General features: G+C 37.8%; 1 protein-coding gene across 7 annotated transcripts in view; it reads right to left on the bottom strand.

Annotated features, from left to right (window-relative positions):
- Positions 1–26,185, bottom strand: part of LUC7L2 (LUC7 like 2, pre-mRNA splicing factor) — a 61,328-nt gene that overhangs the window by 11,290 nt on the left and 23,853 nt on the right. For all 7 annotated transcript variants that reach the window (XR_013442892.1, XM_036106279.2, XM_036108361.2 and 4 more), the window contains 4 exons: positions 14,563–14,661; positions 11,138–11,248; positions 6,285–6,428; positions 1,728–1,904 (listed from right to left, as the gene is read on the bottom strand). Coding sequence is in view for 6 of the 7 variants with exons in the window: in XM_036106279.2 (XP_035962172.1) it covers positions 1,728–1,904; positions 6,285–6,428; positions 11,138–11,248; positions 14,563–14,661 (531 nt within the window). In the remaining variant the exon portion in view is untranslated. The remainder of the gene's footprint in view (positions 1–1,727; positions 1,905–6,284; positions 6,429–11,137; positions 11,249–14,562; positions 14,662–26,185) is intronic.

Here is a 26,185-nt window from a genome sequence, read left to right as displayed (position 1 = left end):
GGGTTCATTCTTAACAAGAATTACCCTAAACTCTACTATATCTGGTTCCCGATACAGTATAAGTAACATCAAAATCTGTTTAATAACAATTAAAAGTTTTGCTGGGTAAAATCATTAAGCTTACAAGTCTAGTCTCCAAAATCTTTCCCCCTTCTGGGGAACGTTTGTAGAATTTTGTATTTCTTCATGACTTAATATTTCAAAATCATTTCTACAAGATTTTTCTCCTATGAATGTTTTCTAACATTATTTTGTATTTTTTCAAGTTTATTTTTTTAGTAATCTCTACACCCAATATGGGGCTCCAACTCACGACCCTGAGATCAAGAGGCACACGCTCTACCAACTGAGCCAAGAAGGTGCACATATTTTGTATTTTTTTAAACGACATTAAGCATTATAAATCACTACAAGTTCCTATTCCCTAATTTCCAAAATAAAAATGTCTTCTGTCATTTCCAATTCCCATCCCAATTCTGTTGCTTCAAAAAATACCAGTAAGACACTAAACAGTCCTGTGGCTAGGTCTATTAACTGCGAAGATTCCCAAATAGGTACTATTTTTGAGTTTTAATTCAGAGCCTAGTAACCATTTGATAAGGTGAAACTTACTTTTGTCATTTTAAATAAAAACTTACCAAAAATCATCCCAGCTACTCAGAATGCTTAGAAGAGCTCACTGTTAATTACAAATATGGATATGTCCCTAAGTGTATCTGACTCATTATTTTAAAGGTCAAACTACAGAACCTGGGTTAATTTCACTATCCAGTGTTTGCCATCTTTGAGCCATTCTTCCATTCATGACAAAATGCTACAGTGCCACAATTTTTAAAAAAACTAGCCACATCAGATTGTTGGAAAGTAAACTGATTATATCCATTTACTCTGATTTTGCTTACATCTTTAGAAATACCCTATGTTGTTTCCGTATCTTCTCAAAAGAATTCTGCACGAGTAAGAACTGTATTGCCTTTCTCATAATACCCATATACGTGACAGTAACTGTCTTTTAAAGATAGGTTTCATTCTAATTCCTTGCTGAAATGGGAGTAGGAGCATAAAGTAAAACTAGAGGTCCTACAAGCTTGCTATTTAGTGAAGAACTGCAAAATATTTCAAATAAATACTAGTCTCATTTTCTCAATCTTCCTTTAAAGTAAATATTATAGGGGCGCCTGGGTGGCTCAGTCGTTAAGCGTCTGCCTTCGGCTCAGGTCATGATCCCAGGGTCCTGGGATCGAGCCCCGCATCAGGCTCCCTCCTCCGTGGGAAGCCTGCTTCTCCTTCTCCCACTCCCCCTGCTTGTGTTCCTGCTTTCGCTCTCTCTCTCTGTGTCAAATAAATAAATAAAATCTTTAAAAAATAAAATAAAATAAATATTATACTAATACTATATTGTTAATTTTATTTCAAAGAAAATAAAAATATGGGGGGAATTTACATGAAAGAATTAGTTTAGAACCCAGTTTGCCAGACTCCTAATTCAATGTCATATTTAACACAAAATATTACCTCCCAGAATAAGGGGACATTATTTAAAAGTCTGTTTCTCAGACATCATCCATTAAACCAGTTGTTATCTCCATTTATAATCTTACACTTTTCGGTATGAGTTCTTAGCAGACTCATAGTCAAGAACCTTTATACAAAAAGATAACTAATACACATCAAAACAATGGATGGCTAAATGAGATAAAGCATATGACATTAATTTACCAATGTACCTTTAATTCTTCAAGCTTCTCTCTTATTTCAATAAATCCCAGGTGCAGTTTACCCCCAAAATGATCAGCCAGTCGTCTATCATTATCATGAAGACCTAAATAGGCAGAGCAGACCTCACAGACTCGAAGTTTCTGTTGTTGGAAACTGGAAGCTGGCATAGAATTCCGATAAACTTCCTAAACAAAAGTGAGAAAAACAATGTTCATATAAACCTGAGTCCACACCATTACACAAAATACATTATGTTTACACAAAAAAATCTTTTCTAACGAATAACAAAAGTATGGCTATTTTTGTCACAAAAACGATGGGTTCCTCATATTCCCATCCTCTCTGTCCTTGGGATCTCTTCCACTGGAGGTAAAAGATCAGAGACTCAACTGCACTTTGCCAAGAACTATTATAAGAATTCTACCATGATAGGGGCACCTGAGTGGCTCAGTCGTTAAGCGTCTGCCTTTGACTCAGGTCATGATCCCAGCGTCCTGGGATTGAGCCCCACATCAGGCTCCCTGCTCAGCAGGAAGCCTGCTTCTCCCTCTACCAGACCCCCTGCTTGTGTTCCCTCTCTCGTTATGTGTGTGTCAAATAAATAAATAAAATCTTTAAAAAAAAAAAAAAGAATTCTACCATAATAGAGAATATGACTTTGGGAAAAAATTTTCTCAGTGTTCTACAATGCTTCGTTTTCTACAATTTTTGTTAAAAATGAGATGTAGCAACCCCAAAACTATGTATCAGTGAAGGACCAAGGAACAAGTCATCCACCCTAGCAGAGAAAGAATACATGTCTTCGACACTGTTAGTTTCCTTCCAGTGCCTTCTTTCCCACAGACCATTTTCTACCCCTTTGGAAAAATGTGGACAGGGCATATAAATGATAAGACTTTCCACTAAGAGGGGGGCGCCTGGGTGGCTCAGTTGTTAAGTATCTGCCTTGAGCAAGTCACGATCCCAGGGTCCTGGGATCGAGCCCCACATCGGGCTCCCTGCTCAGCTGGGAGCCTTCTTCTCCCTCTCCCACTCCCCCTGCTTGTGTTCCCTCTCTTGCTATCTTTCTCTGTCAAAAAAAAAAAAAAAAAAAACTAAAAAAAAAAACTTTCCATGAAGTGGAATAGTTCTGTAACACAAGCAATGAAAGGTGCCTTAATGAGATAAAGAAATCTTACATGCAACCATTTTAAGTTCATTAATGAAATAATAAGTATTAGTGGATTTATGTACCCACTGTACCCTTTTTTTTTTTCCTTTTGAGGCCAGCAGCATGCCCAGCTAGAAGACATTACATTCCCCAGCCTCCACAGAGCTTTGGCTAAGGAGATACTCAAGTGGATATTGTTGGATGGAATCCATAGAAAAGTCCTTTCAAAGGGAGTCAATAGACTGAGACCAAAAAAAAAAAAAATGGCTGCTATCACCTGTGGACCAGAAAGTGATGGGAAACAATATTTACAGTTTCAAAAATGTCAATACCAAGATACTTATTACAAAAAGAAAGTACTGTAACTTCACAGTGGAAAAAGAGGCCAATCACCAGAAATGGAACAAATCACTAACATGTGACTTCGGAGGAAATATAACATTACTTCAATGGTACTGTCAAAAATCTAACCAGGAAGAAAAACCAGACAAACCCAAACTGAAGGACATTTTACAAAATAACTAGCCTATACTTTTCAAAACTGTCAAGATCATGTCAGACAAAGACTGAAGTTCCAGATTAAAGGAGCCTAGAGGGACATTAACAGCTAAATGCAGCACATGATCCTGAACTGGGTTTTTAAACAAAGAAGAATTTTCTAGTAAAAATGAACATTATTGTGGCAATTGGAAAAATCTGCATAAAGTCTTCAGATTCATTAATAGTACTGTATCAGTGTTAATTTCTGATTCAGATCACTCTACTGCAGTTATGTAATAGAATATCCTTGTCTTTAGAAAATACACACTGTAGTATTTGGGGATAAAGAGACATCCTATCTATAACTTAATGCCAAACAGTTCAAATACACACACACACACACACACACACACACACACACACACACACGAGGACAAAGACAAAGCAAATATGGTAAAATGTTAACATTTGGGTGAAGGATATAGGGGAATTCCTTATACTATTTCTTAAACTTTTCTGAAGATATTTCAAAATAAAAGTTTTTAAAAAAGAGAAACGGGTGTCTGGGTGGTTCAGTAGGTTAAGCACCTGCCTTTGGCTCAGGTCATGAACACGGTGTCCTGGGATCAGCCTCACTGGCTCCCTACTCAACGAGGAATCTGCTTCTGCTTCTCCCACTCCCTCTGCCCACCCCCCACCCCAGCTCATGCTCTCTCGTGAGCTCTCTCTCAAATAAATAAAATCTTAAAAAAAAAAAAAAAAAAAAGAAAAACAAGTATATGACACTAAGAGGCAAGTCAACTCAATTTTTGTGCCTTGTTACTCTTCTTCCTCTTTCTAGTTATGTAGAGAGAAAAGGCTTCAGGCATGGTAGCCGTACTGCCAACATAAACTGATAAGCATAAAGATGAATCCATGTAGTAAGGATGGCTGAACATAAAGCCAGAAATAGCCTGTGTGCTTGATGGAATCAAGGAGGCTGCTGTACCAGCCCCAGACTCCCTAATCACAATTATTTAATAAATGAGAAAAACAAAACCCTTTCTTGGTTAAGCCATTATAAGTTTTCTACTATGTGCAGCTGAACACAATCTATAATGAGCAAGTAAATTTTTTAATGCACTGTTCCTAGTAAAAATCAACTGACAATAAAACATAACATGCTAAAGATGTTAAGCCACTGTGTGCTAGTAGAAAATCTTCAAATACATATATATGAAATCTCATGAAAACTTCAAAATATGCAAGTAATAATGCTTACTAAGGTTCATTACTTGAGTCTTTTGGGGAAATGAGCTATAAAATATTCTGCATTTTAAAATTCATAGTGTTTAGGGGCACCTGGATGGCTTAGTTGGTTAAGTATCTGCCTCCGGCTCAGGTCATGATCCCAGGATCGAGCCCACATTGGGCTCCCTACTCGGCAAGGAACCTGCTTCTCCCTCTCCCTTTGCTCCCTACTCATGCTTGCTCTCTCTCTCCAGTGTTTTCTCTCTCTCAAATAAGTAAAATCTTAAAAAAAATTTTAAAAAAATTCATAGTGTTTATTTTCTGGAATGATTTTAATGACATTTAAAGAAATCCTAAGTATTTTAAGACTTTAAAATTAACAAGAATGGCTACATGGTTTATCTTTTCCCATCCTATTACCTTTTATCTCTCTTTATATTTAAAGTAGATTTCTTGTAGCTAACATATAGTTAAGTCTTGCTTTTATTTTATTTTTTTAAGACCTGAGCAGAAAGCGCTTAACAGACTGAGTCACCCAGGTGCAACTAAGTCTTGCTTAAAAAAAAAAAAAAAAAAAAACTAGTCTCACAATCTCTGCCTTTTAACTGGAATGTTTAGACCATTTACATTTAACGTAATTACTAGTACACTGGGTTTAAATCTACCACAATTAGAGATGGAGACTTTAATACTCCTCTCAGTAAATACAACAGAAAATCAATAGGCTATGGAAAACTTTAATAATCAATCAACTATCTTGACTCAATTAACATGTACGAACACTCCATTTAATAAGGCAGAGTATCATTCTTTTCAAATATAGATGGAACATTCACCAAGACCACATTCAGGGCACAAAATAAGTACTGATATATCTAAGAGACCTGAAATCACACAAATGTTCTCTCACTACAACAGAACTAAATTAAAACCAAAAATATTTAGAAAAACAACACATATACAAAAACACACTCCTAAATAACCCATAGATCAAAGAAGCAATCACAAGCAATATTAGCAAATATTTGAAATGAATGAAAATAAAAACAATATATGAAATTCTGGGGGATGCAGCTACGGTTGTGCCTAGAAGAAAATCTGTAGCATCAAATGGGCTAAAACCAATTATCTAGGCTTCCATTTTAAGAGGGCAGAATAAGAACAAATTAAACTGAGGTGTGTTAGAGTTAAGAGCAATGGAGACTATGGCAAAATGAAAGAATACAACCCTCTGTGGATAAACCCCAATTTTCTAAAAAAACATGAAGTGGCAAACAAAATAGAACTTTGCAGGATATGAGATTTTGACCTGTGCTATGGAGAAAGAATGAGAGGAGGAGGCTCCCAAAGTACTAGCAGACTGTACTGAGATGAGAAGAGAAGGGAGAATGCTATGGTCACATGGTGGTAAAGTCAAGGGAGGGAGGGTATCATAGGAACTGCATTTATGCATTCTGTATGTGACTGCTGTGTATGACTAGCTAGTTTAATTTCATTTTCTAGTTATAAATTTCAACAGATCAAAGCCTCTAAAGTAATAACAAAAAAACCCACAACTTTGATACATAATCCATTACTATGATATGGACTAACTAAATTTTTTAAATGGTTTAAATTGCCTGTACTAGCAATAACTTTCAATAATTTCCAATCAAATAGGTTTTGACAGTAAGGCTGTACATATTACCATTAAAAATTGTATTACCTCTGCTTCTCTTTTCTTTGCCCGTGCTTTCTCTACTTCATCCATTACTTTCTGGGATTCTTCCACATTTCCTTCAGCTCCTAGTTGTTCCACCTTGGCCAACAACTTACCAATTTCTTCATTTAACTCGTGAACACGTTCTGCCTAGAAATAAACAGAAAAGAAGATCATGAATAAAAAGCAGAATAAATTATCAGAGTTCAAAATATTTCATAAATGCTCAGGGAAGACTTATCTAAGGCAATATGAGTATAAATAATGCTTTCTGAGCATATCATAAATGAACTGGTGGGATATGAGGATGTTTTGAGCCTACGTGCCCTCACTGCAGTGAGGTCAGGAATACAACTGATCTCAATTTAACTATTACTTTACAACCTCTGCTTTGGCAGTGTATTCCAAGTATAAAATACCGTTTACCATGATCTGCCCCTACGTACCTTTCCAAACCATCTCTTGCTGTTCCCCCACGTCACAACACAATCTATAGTTATATCTAGTTTCCCAAATTTACTCTTGTTTTCTGCCTCTGTGACTTTGCAGAAGGATGTCATCCCTCTTCCTCAGACACCATCCCTTACCTCCCCTTGTCCAAACTCATATATGTCGATTCATTCAACAAGATTCAACTATCCTGTGAAATACTCTTGATCAATCACCACATCTCACCCCCACTTAAACATAAGCAGAGAGCCAAACCTTCCTTAATGCCATCTTTTTATCTTTCATGACGCTAAGTACATATCATACTTTTACACATATACTTTTGTACATATATATACTTATGTATATACTTTTAGATACATATCACAGCACCTTAAAGAAAGCTATTTATATTTCCCATCTGTGTATTTCCAATGCCCAACAAATAGCATAGGCTCAAACAGGAGTTAAAGAAATGAACTGGTATGGTGCCTAGGTGGTTCAGTTGGTTAAGCGACTGCCTTCGGCCCAGGTCATGATCCCAGAGTCCTGGGATCAAGTCCTGATTGGGCTCCCTGCTGGGCAGGGAGTCTGCTTTTCCCTATGAACCCTACCCCCTCTTGTGCGCTCTCTCTCTCAAATAAATAAAATAAATCTAAAAAAAAAAAAAAAAAAAAAAAAGAAATGAACTGGCAGATACTCTTTAAGATAAATATATGACTTTAGAGTCCAAAAGGTCTGGCTTGGGCGCCTAGGTGGCTCAGTTGGTTAAGCGACTGCCTTCGGCTCAGGTCACGGTCCTGGAGTCCCGGGATCGAGTCCCACGTCGGGCTCCCTGCTCGGCGGGGAGTCTGCTTCTCCCTCTGACCCTCCTCCCTCTCATGCTCTCTGTCTCTCATTGTCTCTCTTGCAAATAAATAAAATCTTAAAAAAAACCAAAAAACAAAAAACAAAAGGTCTGGCTTATTGCCAAACCAATTACCAGCTATGTAATTTTGACCACATTACTTAACCTGAATCCATTTCCTCACCAAAGAAGTGGGAATAATACCTACCTCATAAAGTTGTGAGAAATGAGAAACTGTGCCTTGCACATACACTGACAGCACATTACTGATTTTCAGTATACTACCATAACACTCTGTGTACCTTAGCCTTAGTTCATGTCTTTCCCCTGGGATAAATTCTTGCCTTAGGAATCTGTGTCATCCTCCTCCTCTTCATCACCGTCATCCTGAGAATATAGCTCATGCCTATTGTTTTAATGGCATATGATACCTACACAGTCTTTATATTGGCCACAAAGTAAGTATTCAGGCTGTGTGGCCAATTATATTAGCAAAGAAGATTTTAATTTGTTATGGACATCCAGTCCCAACAAACTGGTGTGCCAATAACCTTTACTTCTCAAATGTCCTTCAATCCAAAATATTTATCCCTCAAAGAAATTTTCAATTCTATTATCATTTTCTTACCTCTTAAACAAAGTGGTATTTTTTTTTTCAATATCTGTCACAGAATGATTGGATTATGCTTTAAACTCTTAACCTTTCACTGTATCCATCTCTTTGCTATATAATTAGTACCATCATATTCTGATTCTGAATTTGGCCATGTAACTGGCTTTAGTTAATAGGACAGTAGCAAACATGACAGAAGGGAAGGCTTAGAAAGCACTTGTATGACATTTTTTGTACCTCTTCCACTACCCTAAGAACACAGCCAGACTAGCATTCTGGGTTCAACAGCCTCTGACTGACCAGAAGACATGTGAGTGAGCCCAGCTGAGACAGGAATAACTTCCCAGTCAAGTTCAGCCTTATCATTACCTGAAGACTCATGGGCTAAAATACTGTTTTAAGTCATTGAGTTTTGAGGTAATTTGTTAAACAACATTTTTACAGTGATAGATAACCAATAAAATGCCATATAAACCAAGATAGCACTTGTGGATCTTTTTCAACCATAACATTAGATCCCCGCACTTTAGGATCCCATCTTTAGAGAACATTTCAGAAAAAGGTGATTAAAAATAACCGTTTCTGTGCTCGCTTCGGCAGCACATACACTAAAAATAACCGTTTCCTCAGGGCACCTGGCTGGCTAAGTCAGTAGAGCATGCAACTCTTGATCTCCGGGTTGTGAGTTCGAGCCCCACATTGCGTGTAGAGATTACTTAAAACAAACAAAAAACAAAAAAACCTTTCCTCAAACAAAGGAATCCATTTCCTTCTGTACATCCATCTCTGAGAACTGTACTTAATGCTGTCATCCAAACTCTATCTGGGTAAACTCTGTCGCCATTCTGCATTTTCATAAAATGTACAAACTATACTGAACGGCACAAAATGTTTCAAAGTATTAAGTCATCAAATCAACAAAATGCACTATATGGACTTTAATTTTAAGATTCTGATTAGAACAAACCAACTCTATATAGGAAAAATGAACACATTCAGGATGTTAGATAATATTAAAAAATTGTTAACTTTATGGATGTGATTTTTATGGTTATGTTTTAGAGGTGAAATGATGTGACATCTGGAATATGCTTTTAAAATAATAAAACAGGGGTGCCTGGGTGGCTCAGCTGGTTAAGCGTCTGCCTTCGGCTCAGGTCATGATCTCAGGGTCCTGGGATCCAGCCCCATATTGGGCTCCTTGCTCAGTGGGGAGTCTGCTTCTCCCTCTCCCTCTGCCCCATCCCCTGCTCCATTTCTCTCTAATAAATAAAATCTTTAAATAAATAAAACAATGAAACAAGAGCAAAAAACTGACTATGAATCCATTGGGATTTACTGTACTCTTCTTTCTAGTTTTTATTTGTATTTTTAAAGTTTATTTATTTATTTAATAAGTAATCTCTACACCCAATGTGGAGCTCAAACTCACAACCCAGAGATCAAGAGTTGCATGCTCTACTGACTTAGCCAGCCAGGCACCCCTTTTTCCACCCCTTCCATGTAAATTGACATAAAAAAATTTTTTTTTTTTTTATGTAGGCTCCACACCCAGCATGGAGCCCAACGTGGGGCTTGAACTCAGGACCCTGAGAGATCAAGAGTTGGATGCTTAACTGACCTGGGCCACCCAGGTGCTCCTACAACAAAGTATTTTTTAAAAGTGGGGGGTAAAACAGAACATCTAAAGAACACTCAAAACTCAACATTAAAAAAAATGAGCAGTCCATGTGGAAAATGGGTTTAAGACAGACAATTCACTAAAGAGGTACATAAATGGCAAACACATGAAAAAAATGTTCAGCATCATTAGGCATTAGGGAAATGCAAACTGAAACCAAGAAATATCACTACGCACGTCTAAGAATGGCTAAAATGAAAATTAGTGACACCACCAAATGTTGGCACAGATGTGAAGAAACCAAATCACTAACACATTACTGGTAGATGTGTAAACTGGTACAGCCGCTCTAGAAAAAAGTTTTGACACCTGCTTTCAAAACTAAAAATGGACTTACTGTATGACCACATGACCCAGAAATTGCATTCTTAGGCATTTATCCCAGAGAAATGAAACGTTTATTGCAGTTTTACTGGTGTTAACCAGTAACTGCAAACAATCCAAACATCTTTCAATGTGTGGTTAAATTGTGGTATATCCATACCATGGAATACTGCTCAAAAAGAAATGAACTACTGATATACGCAGCAACTTGTATGAATCAAGGAACCTGTGCTGAGTGAAAAGAACCAATCTCAAAAGGTTACATGATTCCGTTTATGTAATATTCAGTAAAGTAACATAATTATAGAGCTGGAAAATACAGTAGTTGCCAGAAGATAGGGGAAAGGGGGAAGAGATGTGGCTATAGAGAGGTAAGATGAGGGAGTCTCATGGTGATGCTACAGGGAAGTAATTTAATTACGGTGGTAGTTACCCAAGTTACTTACACACATGATAAAACTGCACAAAACTACATACACACACACACACACACACACACACACACAAAATGCACACATAACTGGTAAAATCTGAGTAAAATGTCAAGATTGGACCAGTATCAATTTCTTGGCTTTGACAGTGTACTACAGTTGTATAAAATGTGAACAATAGGGGAGGCTAAAGGGAGAGTTCAGAGAATTCCCTATTTATGTCTTTGCAATCTGTGGATGTAATTTTTTTTTTTTTTAAAGATTTTATTTATTTGACAGAGACACAGCAAGAGAGGGAACACAAGCAGGGAGAGTGGCAGAGGTAGAGGGAGAAGCAGGCTTCCCGCTGAGCAGGGAACCTGATGCAGGGCTCGATCCCAGGACCCTGGGATCGTGACCTGAGCCGAAGGCAGACGCTTAACCATCTGAGCCACCCAGGCGCCCCTGTGGATGTAATTATTTCAAAATAAAAAGTTAAAATTAGTGAACTGAAATGGTATCTTGTAGTACTAATGAAATAATTGAAATTCTTACCTTTGCTGCCACTTCAGCACTAATCTCTTCTTGAGTTTCTGCTAATCTTTTCTTAGCCACTTCTGTTCTTCGATCACAATCTGCAATGAATGACTGAAGATGATCCATAGCCTGCAAAGTTTAATTGAAAGACAATTACACCAGAAAAATCAACTATATTCAGGATATCTTTACTCAAAATATACATAATTTTCTTATTTTTTAAAGTAGGCTCCACACCAGCGTGGAGCCCAATGCAAGGCCTGAACTCAAAACCCTCAGATCAAGACCTGAGCTGAGATCAAGGGCCAGACACTTAACCAAAAGAGCCACCCAGGTGCCCCTATACCTTATTTTTAAAAATGCTAATAGGTGGGCACCTGGGTGGCTCAGTTGTTAAGCGTCTGCCTTCGGCTCAGGTCATGATCCCAGGGTCCTGGGATCGAGCCCCGCATCAGGTTCCCTGCTCCGCGGGAAGCCTGCTTCTCCCTCTCCCACTCCTACTGCTTGTGTTCCCTCTCTCACTGTCTCTCTCTCTGTGTCAATTAAATAAATAAATAAAATCTTTAAAAAATAAATAAAAATGCTAATAGGGTAGAAAAAAGTAACAAAAAGCAGCTTCAATTATGAATCAAAAATTCTACTCATCAAATTGGTAAAGAGTAAACATAAATAATTCACAGGAAAGGTAAACAACTATAAGGAAATTACCATTCTCATACTCTGCTGAAGAAACCACAAATCAGTGCAGTGTTTAAAAAAGGCAATGTGTTGGGCGCCTGGGTGGCTCAGCTGGTTAAGCGACTGCCTTCGGCTCAGGTCATGATCCTGGAGTCCCGGGATCGAGTCCCGCATCGTGCTCCCTGCTCAGCAGGGAGTCTGCTTCTCCCTCTGACCCTCCTCCCTCTCATGCTCTCTGTCTCTCATTCTCTCTCTCTCAAATAAATAAAATCTTTAAAAAATAAATAAATAAAAAAAATAAAAAAGGCAATGTGGTAACTGGTATCAAAAAGACTTAAAAATGTCCCCTGACTTCGTAATTTTACTTCCAGAAATGCCTTTTAAGAAAGCAATCAGATATACAGAAGGTTGAATATTCAAGGATGTTCCTCACAGTGTTATTTTTATGGTGTAAAGTTGTAAATACCCTAAATACCTAAGTAACGTACAAATTTTGATCTTCAGCCATTAAAAAAGGTTTTAATAGAATAATGATACAAGAAAATGTTATTTGTAAATAAAAAGCATGTTACACAGTATCACACGCCATAAAAATCCCAATTTTCTAAAATAAAGCAGAGGAAAAAAAGGAAGAGCATACATGAAATTTTAGCAGTAATTCTTTTTGAATATATGGATATTTTTTAATAATTTGTTTTTCCATGCTTCCAAATTTTCCACAATGAAAATGTTACAATCAGGAAAACTTGATCTCTTTTCAAAGAATAAACCAGTCAGAATTTTAGCAATGTCTACATTGTAAAAATTCAGTTCAATAATTATATTAATGACATTTGTCAGGCATATATTAGCATGTCTGTAATTAAGTAGTAATTCATTTAAAACTAAACTTTTAAGATTTATTCCCAAGTTAAGCAATTTGGACTTTCATATCTTACTGTACAGAAATAGAGTGAATTTAAAATACAAATGTTTAATTAAAAATATAAATTTATTCAGCACATAGCAAATTCTGAGAATTTCTTGAAAGTGAAAAGAAACAGGCTCATTTAAAAGCTCTTAGCTGTGATGACAAATAAATAGCTATTTAGGGGCGCCTGGGTGGCTCTGGCCACTGGCTCAGGCATCTGCCTTCCGCTCAGGTCATGATCCCGGGGGGTCCTGGGATTGAGCCCTGTGTCGGGCTCCCTGCTCAGCAGGAGAGTCTGCTTCTCCTTCCCCCTCTGCATCCCCCCGCCCCCCCTCCACTTGTGTGTGCGTGCGGGTGCGTGCTCTCTCTTAAATAAATAAAAATCTTTAAAAAAAAAAAAAAAAGATAGCTTTTTAGCTCTTTTAATTTAAAATTCATCTTTAAATTCACAAGATTTACCTATTAAAACTTCCTTATGGGAAGATAAAAGTGGCATCTCAAAGCAGTGAGAAGAAAAAGATGTACTAATCAGTAGTGCTGGGTCAACTAAGTAGCTATCTGGTGAAAAATAAAGCTAAATCTATACCTCAATTCCTTAGACCAGCATAAATTTAACTTGGTTCAAAGATCTAAGTGTATAAAATAAAGCCATAAAAAATACCAGAAGAAACCATGAGAGAACTCTTATCACCTCAGAATAGGGAAGACCCTTTTGAATTAACCCATTAGAAATTTTTAAAGCATTGATAAATGAGACAACTATAAAAATATTCTGCAAGGCCCAAACCACTAAAAGAAAAATGGTAAAATATGGAAAATCACCCAAATATCCATATCCCTACATTCAGATGATGGTTTCAGCCCAGAATATATTAAATCAAAATCTAATTAATTTTTCTCCAACTGTTCCAGCCCCATATTAAACTATGTTTACATAGATGATTTTCACTTTTTTGTTTTGTTTTGTTTTTTGACAGAGACAGAATGTGCAGGGGCAGGGAGAGAATGAGAGGGAGAGAGAATCTTAAGCAGGCTACATGCCCAGCACAGAACCCAATGCAGGACCTGATCTCACAACCCTGAGATCATGACCTGAGCTGAAACCAAGTCGGATGCTTAACTGACTGAGCCACCCAGGCACTCCTGATTTTCATTTCTATTAGCAGAAATTCTTAGAAGTAAATGGAGGTGCCTATTGAGTGCTTTATCTTCCAAACCAAGTAAAATACCTATTATACCTTACTGTAAAAAGTATCATAAGATGTGTGCTCATGAGTATCTTTTATGTAAAGCTAACTGGTATGTTTTATATAAATATAAAAAAAGTTTCCCTATTTTTATAACAAACAATTCTGTTTGTATAAACAACAAATCAGACCTTGAGCCTTTAAGGTACGTAAATGGTACCTTCTACTCTAATATTTCTTCTATTAGTTTTACATAAAAAAGTTATTTAATATCCTCTCTCTCCCTCTATATATATATTCACAGATACAAAAATAAAAATAATTTAAAAATTCAGTAGATTATTAAAGGGCCTTAAATACATCAGAAATTTGTTGTTTACATGTGCTTAAATTGAGGTTTCCTTAATCATCACAACTTTACTGGAACAGTTTTTCAAAAGAATATATGCATTGCACAGATTTTTACACATTTTCTTAAAATACCTAGTTTCACCTTGTATTTTTTAAAAAAATGTTGTTAGTCAAGAAAATACATGATCTTACTTTAGTACTATTTTTCATATAAACACAAAGAAGATAATTTGCTAAGAGCCTTTTCCTATAGAGATATTAACCCATATTCAAAATGTTTTACTACAAAAAAAACCCATTAAAGCAAAATCACATACATCAAGTTCAAAGAAAAAATCTTGTTCTTTGGATGCAATTTCATAATCTGCTCTTAAAGCCAGGTCATGAACTTTCAGACATTCTCCAAGATCCATTCTCTGGGGAGGGAGAAAAAAAACGTATTACTGAAACAGTAAACACATTTTTCAAAAATTCATTAACAACCACAGTTCTCTTCAAAATACGTATTAAGTCTTACAGATGCTTCTTTATTTATGGACTTTCAAATTACAAAATTTCATAGACAAGTATAAAACTTGGTACCAGAAAAAAATCCACATCAATTCTACCAACAGATGGGAACAGTGATTACTTTTGTACTTAAGAGCAAACAGGGGCGCCTGGGTGGCTCAGTTGGTTAAGCGACTGCCTTCGGCTCAGGTCATGATCCTGGAGTCCCTGGATCGAGTCCCGCATCGGGCTCCCTGCTCGGCAGGGAGTCTGCTTCTCCCTCTGACCCTCCCCCCTCTCATGTACTCGCTCTCTCTCATTCTCTCTGTCTCAAATAAATAAATAAAATCTTTAAAAAAAAAAAAAAAAAAAAAAGAGCAAACAGACAAGGAAAACTATAAAAATCTGAAAAAAGCTTCTAGCTTCTGTATCAAAACAAATTTCACTTGGCCCATTAACACAGAAAAGACAACGTTAGTTTAAAATTAAGCTAAAAGAATATGTAAATAAAATTGCAGATTATAGTCAATACTCTTTGAAGAACATTCTGATTTTTTTTTTTTAAGATTTTATTTATTTATTTGACAGAGAGAAATAGCGAGCGCAGGAACACAAGCAGGGGGAGTGGGAGAGGGAGAAGCAGGCTTCCCGAGGAGCAGGGAGCCCGATGCGGGACTTGATCCCAGGACCCTGGGATCCTGACCTGAGCTGAAGGCAGACGCTTAATGACTGAGCCACCCGGGCGCCCAGAACATTCTGATTTTCAAATAAAGATGGAGTCCTCAAACATTAGACCAGTAACCTTGATAAGGATTCCAGACAAGACTCTAGGTGAACTAGTAAAAAGAAATTTATTAAGACTCGATATAACTTCACAAAAAACAAGTATCAAATCCTATTTACAAGCATGTATCAGGGAAATAAAACATACTCCCATTGAACCTAGGATCCTCCTACTTAGAATTCCAATTAGACATTATTTACCCAACCAGAGGTTTTCTCTTGAGACAAAAATTCCTAAAAATCTGCCCATTTTTACATGTTATCCGGGCAACTGATAAGATCTTCAAGAATCCTTTAGTGGGAAAATTGAAGGGAAAAAATTGGGCTGTATGCAAAGATATTTACAGATGTGATTAATGGATGATCCAAGTAAAACAGATTTTCCAATTGGAAGTATGCTATCCTATCAATAGAATGTCTCAGAATTGCTTAATGGTTGGTAAAAAGAGAATACAATAATTTGAAAAGGTATAGTAAATACTGCCTTTGGTTTTGTTACACGAACTATGCATAAAGTTAAAGTACAACAAACATTATAGTAGTAAAGTCATTCCTTCAATTAACTGTCTACCCACTTGTGCCAAGCACTATGCTAGGTGCTAGGGACACAGAGCTAACTGTCACAGATACATACAGTCTCTGACCTCATGGAGCGGACATTCAGAAGAGGGGAAACAAATAATTAACCATAATTGTGTCTCTGAATACAGTTAAGAGGTTTAATAAAATAGTAATGCTCCCATTACAATGAGAGGCTGCTTGGTGATCAGAGAAGGTCTTTCTGAAGAGGATATATTTAAACTGGATTTAAAATGTGTGAGGAAGCAAACTAACCTTAGGAAAAGCTAAGAAAAGAATGCTTGAGGTTTTACAGATTTAGGAGGCAGATCTTTAAAAAAAAAAAAAATGCCAGTGTCAAGCAGAGGGATGTTTCTAGTAGCAAGAAACAGACTAGAACAATCACTGGCACAGAAGTCTAGGCCTTAAGCTTTATATATAAGTACCTAGAAATGACTCTGTCTTAACTTTTTCGCCAACAACCTGGATATAACAAAGGATATGAACGTCTATTTTATAGTACAATATCCCAAGCTAAAAAAATAGTGAATTCACTGGATTAAGACTCAAAAGAACTGGGGCGCCTGGGTGGCTCAGTCGTTAAGCATCTGCCTTCGGCTCAGGTCATGATCACAGGGTCCTGGGATTGAGTCCCACATCGGGCTCCCTGTTCGGCGGGAGGCCTGCTTCTCCCTCTCTCACTCCCCCTGCGTGTGTTCCTGCTCTCGCTGTCTCTCTGTCAAATAAATAAATAAAATCTTAAAAAAAAAAAAAAAAGACTCAAAAGAACTGCAGCACCTGGTTGGCTTAGTTAGAAGAGCAAGTGACTCTTGATTTCGGGGTCTTGAGTTCGAGACCCAAGTTATGTGTAGAGATTACTTAAAAATAAACAAACTTTAAAAAAAAATTTTAAGGGGCGCCTGGGTGGCTCAGTCGTTAAGCGTCTGCCTTCGGCTCAGGTCATGATCCCAGGGTCCTGGGATTGAGCCCCACATCTGGCTCCCTGCTGCGCGGGAAGCCTGCTTCTCCCTCTCCTGCTCCCCCTGCTTGTGTTCCCTCTCTCGCTGTGTCTCTCTCTGTCAAATAAATAAAATCTTATAAAAAAAAAATTTTTTAAGATTCCAAAGAATTGATAGATAAAATTTAAAATAAATATGAAGTTTTATGGCCATATCTAAGAAGGCAAATTTACAAATAACTATGAGCAGAAAATTAAGACAAATTTAAAAACATACCAGTCAAGTGTAAGAGTTACAGTGTGGCATGACTAAGATAAATTAACTTACAGGACATAGTATGAACAAAGTAAGAAATCTCTTGCTGAAGGCTGGCAAACACCTCTCTTCCAAAAGATACACTCTGTGTGGTAACACATTTCAAAAGCATATAAGTTAGACCAAGTGTTTCCAATCCAAGCTATACAAAAAAAGCTGCGAGACAGATGTGATTGGCCAAGAAAAATAAAAATGTGAACCTAGTCCTCAATCAACTAAAGAACTTTTCAGCATGAAGCAGAAATAGATCTTATTATGGCCCCAAAGGACCCAAGAGTCAGATTTTAACTTTTTCTCAAATTAAAAACAAAAACAAACAAAAAAAACCCACCAACTTTCTAACGATCAAAGCTTTCCAAAGATAGAATACAGTTCCTCAAGAGTGAGTGAGTTCCCAGATAACTGAAAGATCCCAATGTGGTTTAGACAACCATTTTTCTAAGATACTGAGGAAAGAATTCAACTGTTAAGTAGCTTCCTCCTTCCAACTCTGACATTTTATGATTATCTAAAAAATAAGTTTCTCTGCAAAACCACTACCTCGGTTACTAATTACATAAAAGAATGTGTGGGAAAATAAAGACTATGTCTTCCAAGTTATCCTTTGGGAAATAATAAGGAATATTCACCAGTATTATAAGTTCTCATCCCACTAATGGCTCTCATGTATCACTGTTGCTGGGCATGCTGAGATTTTTCCAGGCCCCACTGCTCACTCTCATTCATAAGTCTATGGATTAACTAAATCTTCCAATGACATTAAACAGCAACTGAAACTTGCTGTTAATGTGTGGAAATTCAAAACTGCTTATTGAGCAACATTTTTAAGAAGCTATAGGAAAAAATGTAATGCTCCTAAAATATGCAGGAAAATAAGACAGTAATGAAAAAGTTACAAAAGAACATTGTTACCATCTTTGCTTAACCTGTGTGTGTGTGTGTGTGTGTGTGTGTTTATACGTAGGCTCCATGCCCAACGTGGGATCTGAACTCATGACTTCATGATCAAGAGCTGTATGCTCTACCAACAGAAGTCAACCAGCCACCCCAGCGAGTGTTTCTTAATTGGTATCTTAACATTAATCTCTCCAACAACTCCCTTTGTATGTGTTTTTCTACAGCTACAGTTGTTAATGGGATGCTACACTTATTTCCTAAAATGTTATGATGCCAGTTGGGAATGACACTGATCCAATGCAGTTGTTTTTAACCTAGACCCGGGGTAATAATATTGACGCAAGCTTCTGAAAACAGGTCCAAGCCCTACTCTCCAAAGACAGAATTGTAAAAGCCTCCCAGGTGTTTTTTAATGTACGGTGTTGGTGGGGCGCGTGGGTAGCTCAGTCGTTAAGCGTCTGCCTTCAGCTCAGGTCATGATCCCAGGGTCCTGGGATCGAGCACCGCATCAGGCTCCCTGCTCTGCGGGAAGCCTGCTTCTCCCTCTCCCACTCCCCCTGCTTGCGTTCCCTCTCTTGCTGTCTCTCTCTCTCCATCAAATAAATTTTTAAAAAAAGTACAGTGTTGGGAACCACTCACTGATCTAGTTTTATTCCCAATCTACAGACAAAGGAAACGAAGCCCAGAAAGACACTTATTCCAGATACTTAAGAGAAAATCTGGTTAGACTGATTTCTAGTCTAACACCCCTTCTGTTTTACCATGCTAGTGTTCTGCACATAGCAGATACCCAAAGCAGTCGTCTAGCTGCCTTTCCTCCACTTATCTCCCTTATCTTTATCCTCTGCTTAACTAGATTTCCAATCTGTTCTCAATAAAAACCTAAAAGGAGTCTATAAAATCTTGTCTCACTGTTTAACCTAAACATCTCTGTTGCCTACCCACACTGGCAGGAATTCTAGGCTTTCCTCTGCTCTATCTTTAAACTTAAATCATACAACCAACCAAAGGAAAAAAGCCAACTACGTGGGTCAAGAACAAAATGAACACCAAAAAGGACACAATTCACAATTATACCACTGCTGTAAGGCTGAGTTTTGGTAAGAGGAAGAAGTTTGGGGGTGGGGGGTGGGGTGGATATATGCCTTGGAGGGGAATTTGTGCAAGGGGGAAATTTTTACTACTTCACTAGAATGTGTGCTCCACAAGGACAAGGAATTTTTTTCTGTTTTATCTACTATGTAATTTGCCTGGTATATAAGAATGTTTAATAAATATTTGTTGTGGGGAGTCTGGGTGGCTCAGTTGGTTAAGAGACTGCCTTCGGCTCAGGTCATGGTCTCAGGGTCCTGGGATCGAGCCCCACATTGGGCTCCCTGCTCAGTGGGAAGCCTGCTTCTCCCTCTCCCACTCCCCCTGCTTGTGTTCCCTCTCTCGCTGTGTCTTTCTCTGTCAAATAAAATTAAAAAGAATACTAATAATAAATAAATAAATATTTGTTGAATGAATCAAACTGGTAAAAGAGGACAAAGAACATTTGGCATACAGGGCCCTGAGCTTAACAAGCAAGGGTGGTCAAGATGCAACCCAGTATAAAACTGCTCTAAGTTCTGGAGGGGAAGGTCTTCTTCACCTCTCCATGGATTATCAATTTTGCTGGGACTTCTTTCCTTCCTCAGTATTTTATGCTACTCTTCTCTCTTATTCCCTGTGTGCTACTGTCCTCCAGGAGGTAGACCGCCTGGACTTGACACTATCCTGGGCCATGAGCTCTGCAGCTTTCCAGTCTAGTCTAGCTTACAATAGTAGATTTGTGGGGCACCAAAGTCCTAGGAGGAAGGGCCTAGCTATAATTTTTTTTTTTTTTTGGCCTAGAATAGCCTCAGTGCTTATTCTTCAGGGATCTAGCAGCACAGTAGGTGTATAGAGATTTTCAGAATTCTAGATACTAGTCATCTATTTTCCTCTATCCATACCATCATGACTAAAAACGTACTCTGGGGCGCCTGGGTGGCTCAGTTCATTAAGCGACTGCCTTCGGCTCAGGTCATGATCCTGGAGTCCCTGGATCGAGTCCCGCATCGGGCTCCCTGCTCGGCAGGGAGTGTGCTTCTCCCTCTGACCCTAACCCCTCTCATGTGCTCTCTCTCATTCTCTCTCTCTCAAATAAATAAATTTTTAAAAAAAATCTTTAAAAAAATAAATAAATAAATAAATAAATAAAAATAAAAACATACTCTGGCACTGTCATACACACAGGGAGTATTTAAAATAAAGAATAAGCAAGCCAAAACAAACACAACTACCTGTCAATGTAAAAGTGAATGAAGTCTGCCCATGTTAATGCTCTTTGAGACCGCGGTCATCTAATTAAAAAGCCACCACAAAGGGAACCAGGATAGAATCACACCATGACCAAGTATGGACCAATCCTCAAAACCTGAATCAATCCTGACTTCATCACTGATGGTTCAATAGTGCTTTGAACACTCAGGGCACAGATACTTGCTGCTGCTTCTCTTGTAAAATAAATGAGTTTCAAACTGAACATAATACAATGTTCGGTTATTTATTTTACCTTACAAAGGCTCTATTTGTAATGAAAGCCACAGGGAGAGTTTTTGAATTTTTAAATTTAGTAAGTAATTTACTTCATAATTACATTCTTCCCACAAGTTTATTCTTGGAATTTTTAAGACTTCTAAATTCTTAGATTGTAAATGAGAAAAATGCTTATTTTTAACTGGAAAAATTCAGTTCTGCATTTTTGTCTTCTCCATCCTAAATTCATTTCCTTTGTGAAGTCTTGACCAAATAACTATATCTAATTCTGATAACTTCCCTTACAACCTCTCAGCATTTTGTACTACACTTTACTGTTTAGCAAAGCTGATTCTGTTAAGTGCTTTTCTAAGTGTTGTTTTCAAATTTCAAAAATGAACATTATCTCCTCAAATGGACTTTAAGCTTCATGAGGAAGTTTCTCTTATTTTTCCCCTCCTATATAAAAGACCAGGTTTTACACAACCCATGACTACTAAATAAATGTGATGATTTAACTAAGGAATTCTACTTCTAAGAACTTGAAGAAACAATGAAGTAAGTACACAAAGGTAATGGACAAAACTTTAACAATGATGTTTTTGATGTAAAAAATTAGAAACATTTTAAGAGCCTAGCAACAGGGTTTTGATTAATTGAATTACGGCATAGTCATACAGCACATTCTATAGCCATTAGAAATTATGATCTAGATACTAAGTGGGAAAAAGAGATGGCAAAGAAAAGCAAAATGCCATTTTTGTAAATTCATGTACAGACACTGATGTGAGACTGGTTTGATATTGGTTGAATTAAATGCAATGAACCCGTATTATTCTTACAATCAGGAAAAAAAAGCCACTTTAATTTTGGAGAAAAAAAATCTAAGTAACAGAACAGAGGCATGCAGAAATTATACATCAAAATCAACAAATAAACATATTATAGTAGAGCAAATCAAAGGGCTGACCTACACATTTGAGTGTACTGCCAGTTATAAACTAATGGCAGTAATACGTTAATAATAAATCAGTGATAGAAACTAGGCATAGTACGATGTGGATGGAACTGGAGGGTATTATGCTGAGCGAAATAAGTCAAACAGAGAAAGACATGTATCATATGACCTCACTGATATGAGGAATTCTTAATCTCAGGAAACAAACTGAGGGTTGCTGGAGTGGGGGGTGGGGTGAGAGGGATGGGGTGACTGGGTGATGGACACTGGGGAGGGTATGTGTTCTGGTAAGCACTGTGAATTGTGCAAGACTGTTGAATCTCAGATCTGTACCTCTGAAACAAATAATGCAATATATGTTAAGAAAGAAAAAGAAGAAGAATGTAGCAGGAGGGGAAGAATGAAGGGGGGAAAATCAGAGGGGGAGAGGAACCATGAGAGACGATGGACTCTGAAAAACAAACTGAGGGTTCTAGAGGGGAGGGGGTTGGGAGGATGGGTTAGCCTGGTGATGGGTATTGAGGAGGGCACGTTCTGCATGGAGCACTGGGTGTTATGCACAAACAATGAATCATGGAACACTATATCTAAAACTAATGATGTAATGTATGGGGATTAACATAACAATAAAAAAATTAAAAAAAAAAAAAGAAAGAAACTAGGCATAATAACCACTTCAAGAATTGCAAATATTCTTGCTTTGTTGTATTTACTCAGATCAATGAGCTAAATCCTTAAGGGAATTATAAAACAGTATAAGATAATTCCTGCTATCAAGGAATTTATATTCTCAATGAAAAAAATAAAGACATTAAAGCAACAGGTGCATATATATACACACAGATGCACATGCAAAGATTTCATTGCCACACTGTGCACCAAAACCAAAAACTATGAACATAATAATAGTCACTGAATAATTAATTTAGGAAACAGCCATATTATGAAATATTATGTAGGCATGTTTTTAAAATATAGACCACTAATTTGGAAACTTCTCCAAGACAGGTGGAAAAAAAAAAATCAAAAAATGTCATTCGTTAAAACACACACGCATGCACACACACACACAAAGGAGTGTGAAAAAGGTACATTAAGTTGTTGACAGGCTTTATGTCTGGGATGGGGGACGATATATAATGGAAAATATTCACGTTTTATGCTTTTTCCACGTTTACTTGAAAACTTTATTGTCTAAGTAATAAAATAAGACAGACTGGGTACTCAGCAACTCAGAAGACCTCCCTTAACATCATATTATCCATTTAACTCTGAGAAATTCAGTTAATTTCTCTGAACTTCTCTCTTCTCAAATACTTCAAGACTGCTGCATCAATCAAGTTACAGATTCTGACTAGATTGTTGAAGCTTTTGAATATGAATCAACATGCAGAATTTTCTCTATAGGCAAAGAAGAATGCTTAACTACTTGGACAGAAACAGGACATGATAAAATCTGTATTTTAGAAGCATTAACACCATACTACTGGATGGACTGAGAAGAAGAAATAGGTCAAGGCGGGATAGGCTATTAGGGTAAGCCAGAAATAAAGCCATAGGGTCAAATTAGAAAAGGGAAAGCAGGTGATGGAGGTAAAATAGGGTGCTAGAGAAGAATAAAAGCATTTTAGAGAGGGAAGGATCTCTGAAATCATCAATTCCATCACCACCTTCCTACAACAATGAAATCAAGGCTCAGAGAAGTCATAAGATCATAAGCCTAAGACTATAAGCTGGCAGGAGCAGAGTAAAAATTTAAATCCAGTCCTTAATATAGTTCAATATTCTTTTGATAACACAATGACTCTCAATCAACTAATTAAATGGAACTATCAACTAACCAATAACCAACTGGAAATGAAGTGTTGAGAAGAAAAGGTCAGGAGTATTTCAAGCATGAGTAAATGATGATGCCACCAAGAGAAATGACTAAATCAAATGGAAGAGTTGGTCTGTGAAGGAAACATTTTGTTCTGGACACGTTGAAGGTGATGTAACAACAGGAACTCTAAGTAGCAGTATCCAGTATGGTACATATATAATACTACATTCACTAAAGGCTTGCTTTACCCAATTAAGTTTTCCAAGCAGACAGTTTTACATATTCTTCCTCTAAAGTTAGAAGTATTCAATAGGAGACCCTCATTAACAAATTATAAAGGAACCCCAAATCCGACTTCCCTAAGTCAATTTATTAACAACAGAAATATTGAAAAGTATTTTTTTTTTTAAGATTTTATTTATTTGACAGAGAGAGAGCACAAGTAGGCAGAGCAGCAGGCAGAGGGAGAGGGAGAAGCAGACTCCCTGCTGAGCAGGGAGCCCGATGCAGGGCTCCATCCCAGGACCCTGAGATCGTGACCCGAGCCGAAGGCAGATGCTTAACCAACTGAGCCACCCAGGCGCCCCTTGAAAAGTATTTCTAAAGAACGGTGCCACCTGCAAGACCATAGTATATTGCCACAAGAAAATTTAATGAGGGAGAAGATGAGGACGAATGCTTGAGAATAACAGTATAAATTCCTATTATCATACTTACGATTTAAAAACAAACCCCACTGCTTGGTAATTTTAACTTTGTAAAAACCACCTTCATGAGAGCAATAGTTTTACTGTTATCCAACCTGGCTTTAATTCTTTTATTTATTTACACTAATTAGTTTGTTTAAAATAATAATTCTTCCCATGTGTCTTTTTATTATGTTTTCTTACACTGTTTTAAGAGTCTCAAGACGAGGGTGGAACACATCAAAATATAACAATAATTTAGATATAGTACAAAAATAGCAAGGAATCGGGGCGCCTGGGTGGCTCAGTCGTTGGGCGTCTGCCTTCGGCTCAGGTCATGATCCCAGGGCTCTGGGATCGAGCCCCGCATCGGGCTCCCTGCTCCGCAGGAAGCCTGCTTCTGCTTCTCCCTCTCCCCCTGCTTGTGTTCCCTCTCGCTGTCTCTCTCTCTCTGTCAAATAAATAAAATAAAATCTTTAAAAAAAAAAAATAGCAAGGAATCCAAGAATATAGTGATATTGGTTAAGTACTAAAAAGCACACACACCAGCTGGAGAAAAAGTGAAACAATGACACGAGAGCAGGACAGAGCATGGGAACCTGGCTGACCACGTGAACCCTTACATATGCCCTCCAATGTCAATGCTATTTTCTAAAACACAAGTCACCTACACTTTGATTCTCACTTCTTACACCTTTAACTTTCTTCCTTCCTCATATTTGTAAAATCTCTCTTCCATCCATGTTCAATGTTTGATTCAAACCCCAGCTTAATAACAAGAGAAAGCCCAGTATAATATGGAAAAAGCCTTGAAATAATAAAACCTGAGTATGCATTCAAGTTATGCCATATTGTCTTAAAATAAAAATTACGGTATTTCTTTCCTAATTCCAATCCTGGTATTCAAATCAATCAGTCCAACATGAATGATGGGAGAAGAGGAAAGGGGCACACTGTGCATGCAGAGATTAGTTCCTGCTTTTTACCACTTCCCATTTACTAACTGCTCATTCCCACTTGTACATTCCATTTCCAAGTCCATTTATCCCTGAGTGGATAAAGAAAAACAGAGCTCTTCTTCTAGCTTTTAATATTTTTGAAGAACACAGCATGAAATATTTTCTTATCCATCCCAAACCAAGATATGCAAAGATATCTAGATAACATTGAAACAGAAGTCCCTGGGGTGCCTGGGTGGCTCAGTTGGTTAAGCGTCTGCCTTCAGCCCAGGTCATGATCCCGGGGTCCTGGGATCGAGTCCCGCATTGGGCTCCCTCCCAGCTTGTGATCTCCATTGCGTGCTCTCAAATAAGTAAAATCTTAAAAAAAAAAAAAAAAAGTCCTTGGGGGGGCGCCTGGGTGGCTCAGTTGGTTAAGCGACTGCCTTCGGCTCAGGTCATGATCCTGGAGTCCCGGGATCGAGTCCCGCATCGGGCTCCCTGCTCAGCAGGGAGTCTGCTTCTCCCTCTGACCCTCCCCCCTCTCATGTGCTCTCTCTCTCCTCTCATCCGCTCTCAAATAAATAAATAAAATCTTTAAAAAAAAAAAAAAAAAAAGTCCTTGGGGCGCCTGGGTGGCTCAGACAGTTGGGCGTCTGCCTTCGGCTCAGGTCATGATCCGGCATCCTGGTATCGAGTCCCACATTGGGCTCCTTGCTTGGCGGGGAGCCTGCTTCTCCCTCTCCCTCTGCCTGCCGCTCCCCCTGCTTGTACTCTCGAATAAAAAATAAAAAATCTTGAAAAAAAAAAAGTCCTTGCCCTAGAAAGATGATACTAATTGAGAAGAGAGAGAGAACATATATATAAACAAGAAAAACTAACAAATGCCTATTCAGTAGCATAGAGAGCAGGCGTTACACTGGGGTTCAGAGGCTAAAAGGCCATAGGCTCAGGCAATCACATACAGCAAGCCAGGCAGGATTTAAATGTGTAA

This window comes from Halichoerus grypus, chromosome 12 (assembly GCF_964656455.1).
Source record: "Halichoerus grypus chromosome 12, mHalGry1.hap1.1, whole genome shotgun sequence".
Classification (NCBI taxonomy): Eukaryota; Metazoa; Chordata; class Mammalia; order Carnivora; family Phocidae; genus Halichoerus; species Halichoerus grypus.
Note: the sequence above shows the minus strand (reverse complement) of the source record. Positions and strands in the feature narration are given on the sequence as shown.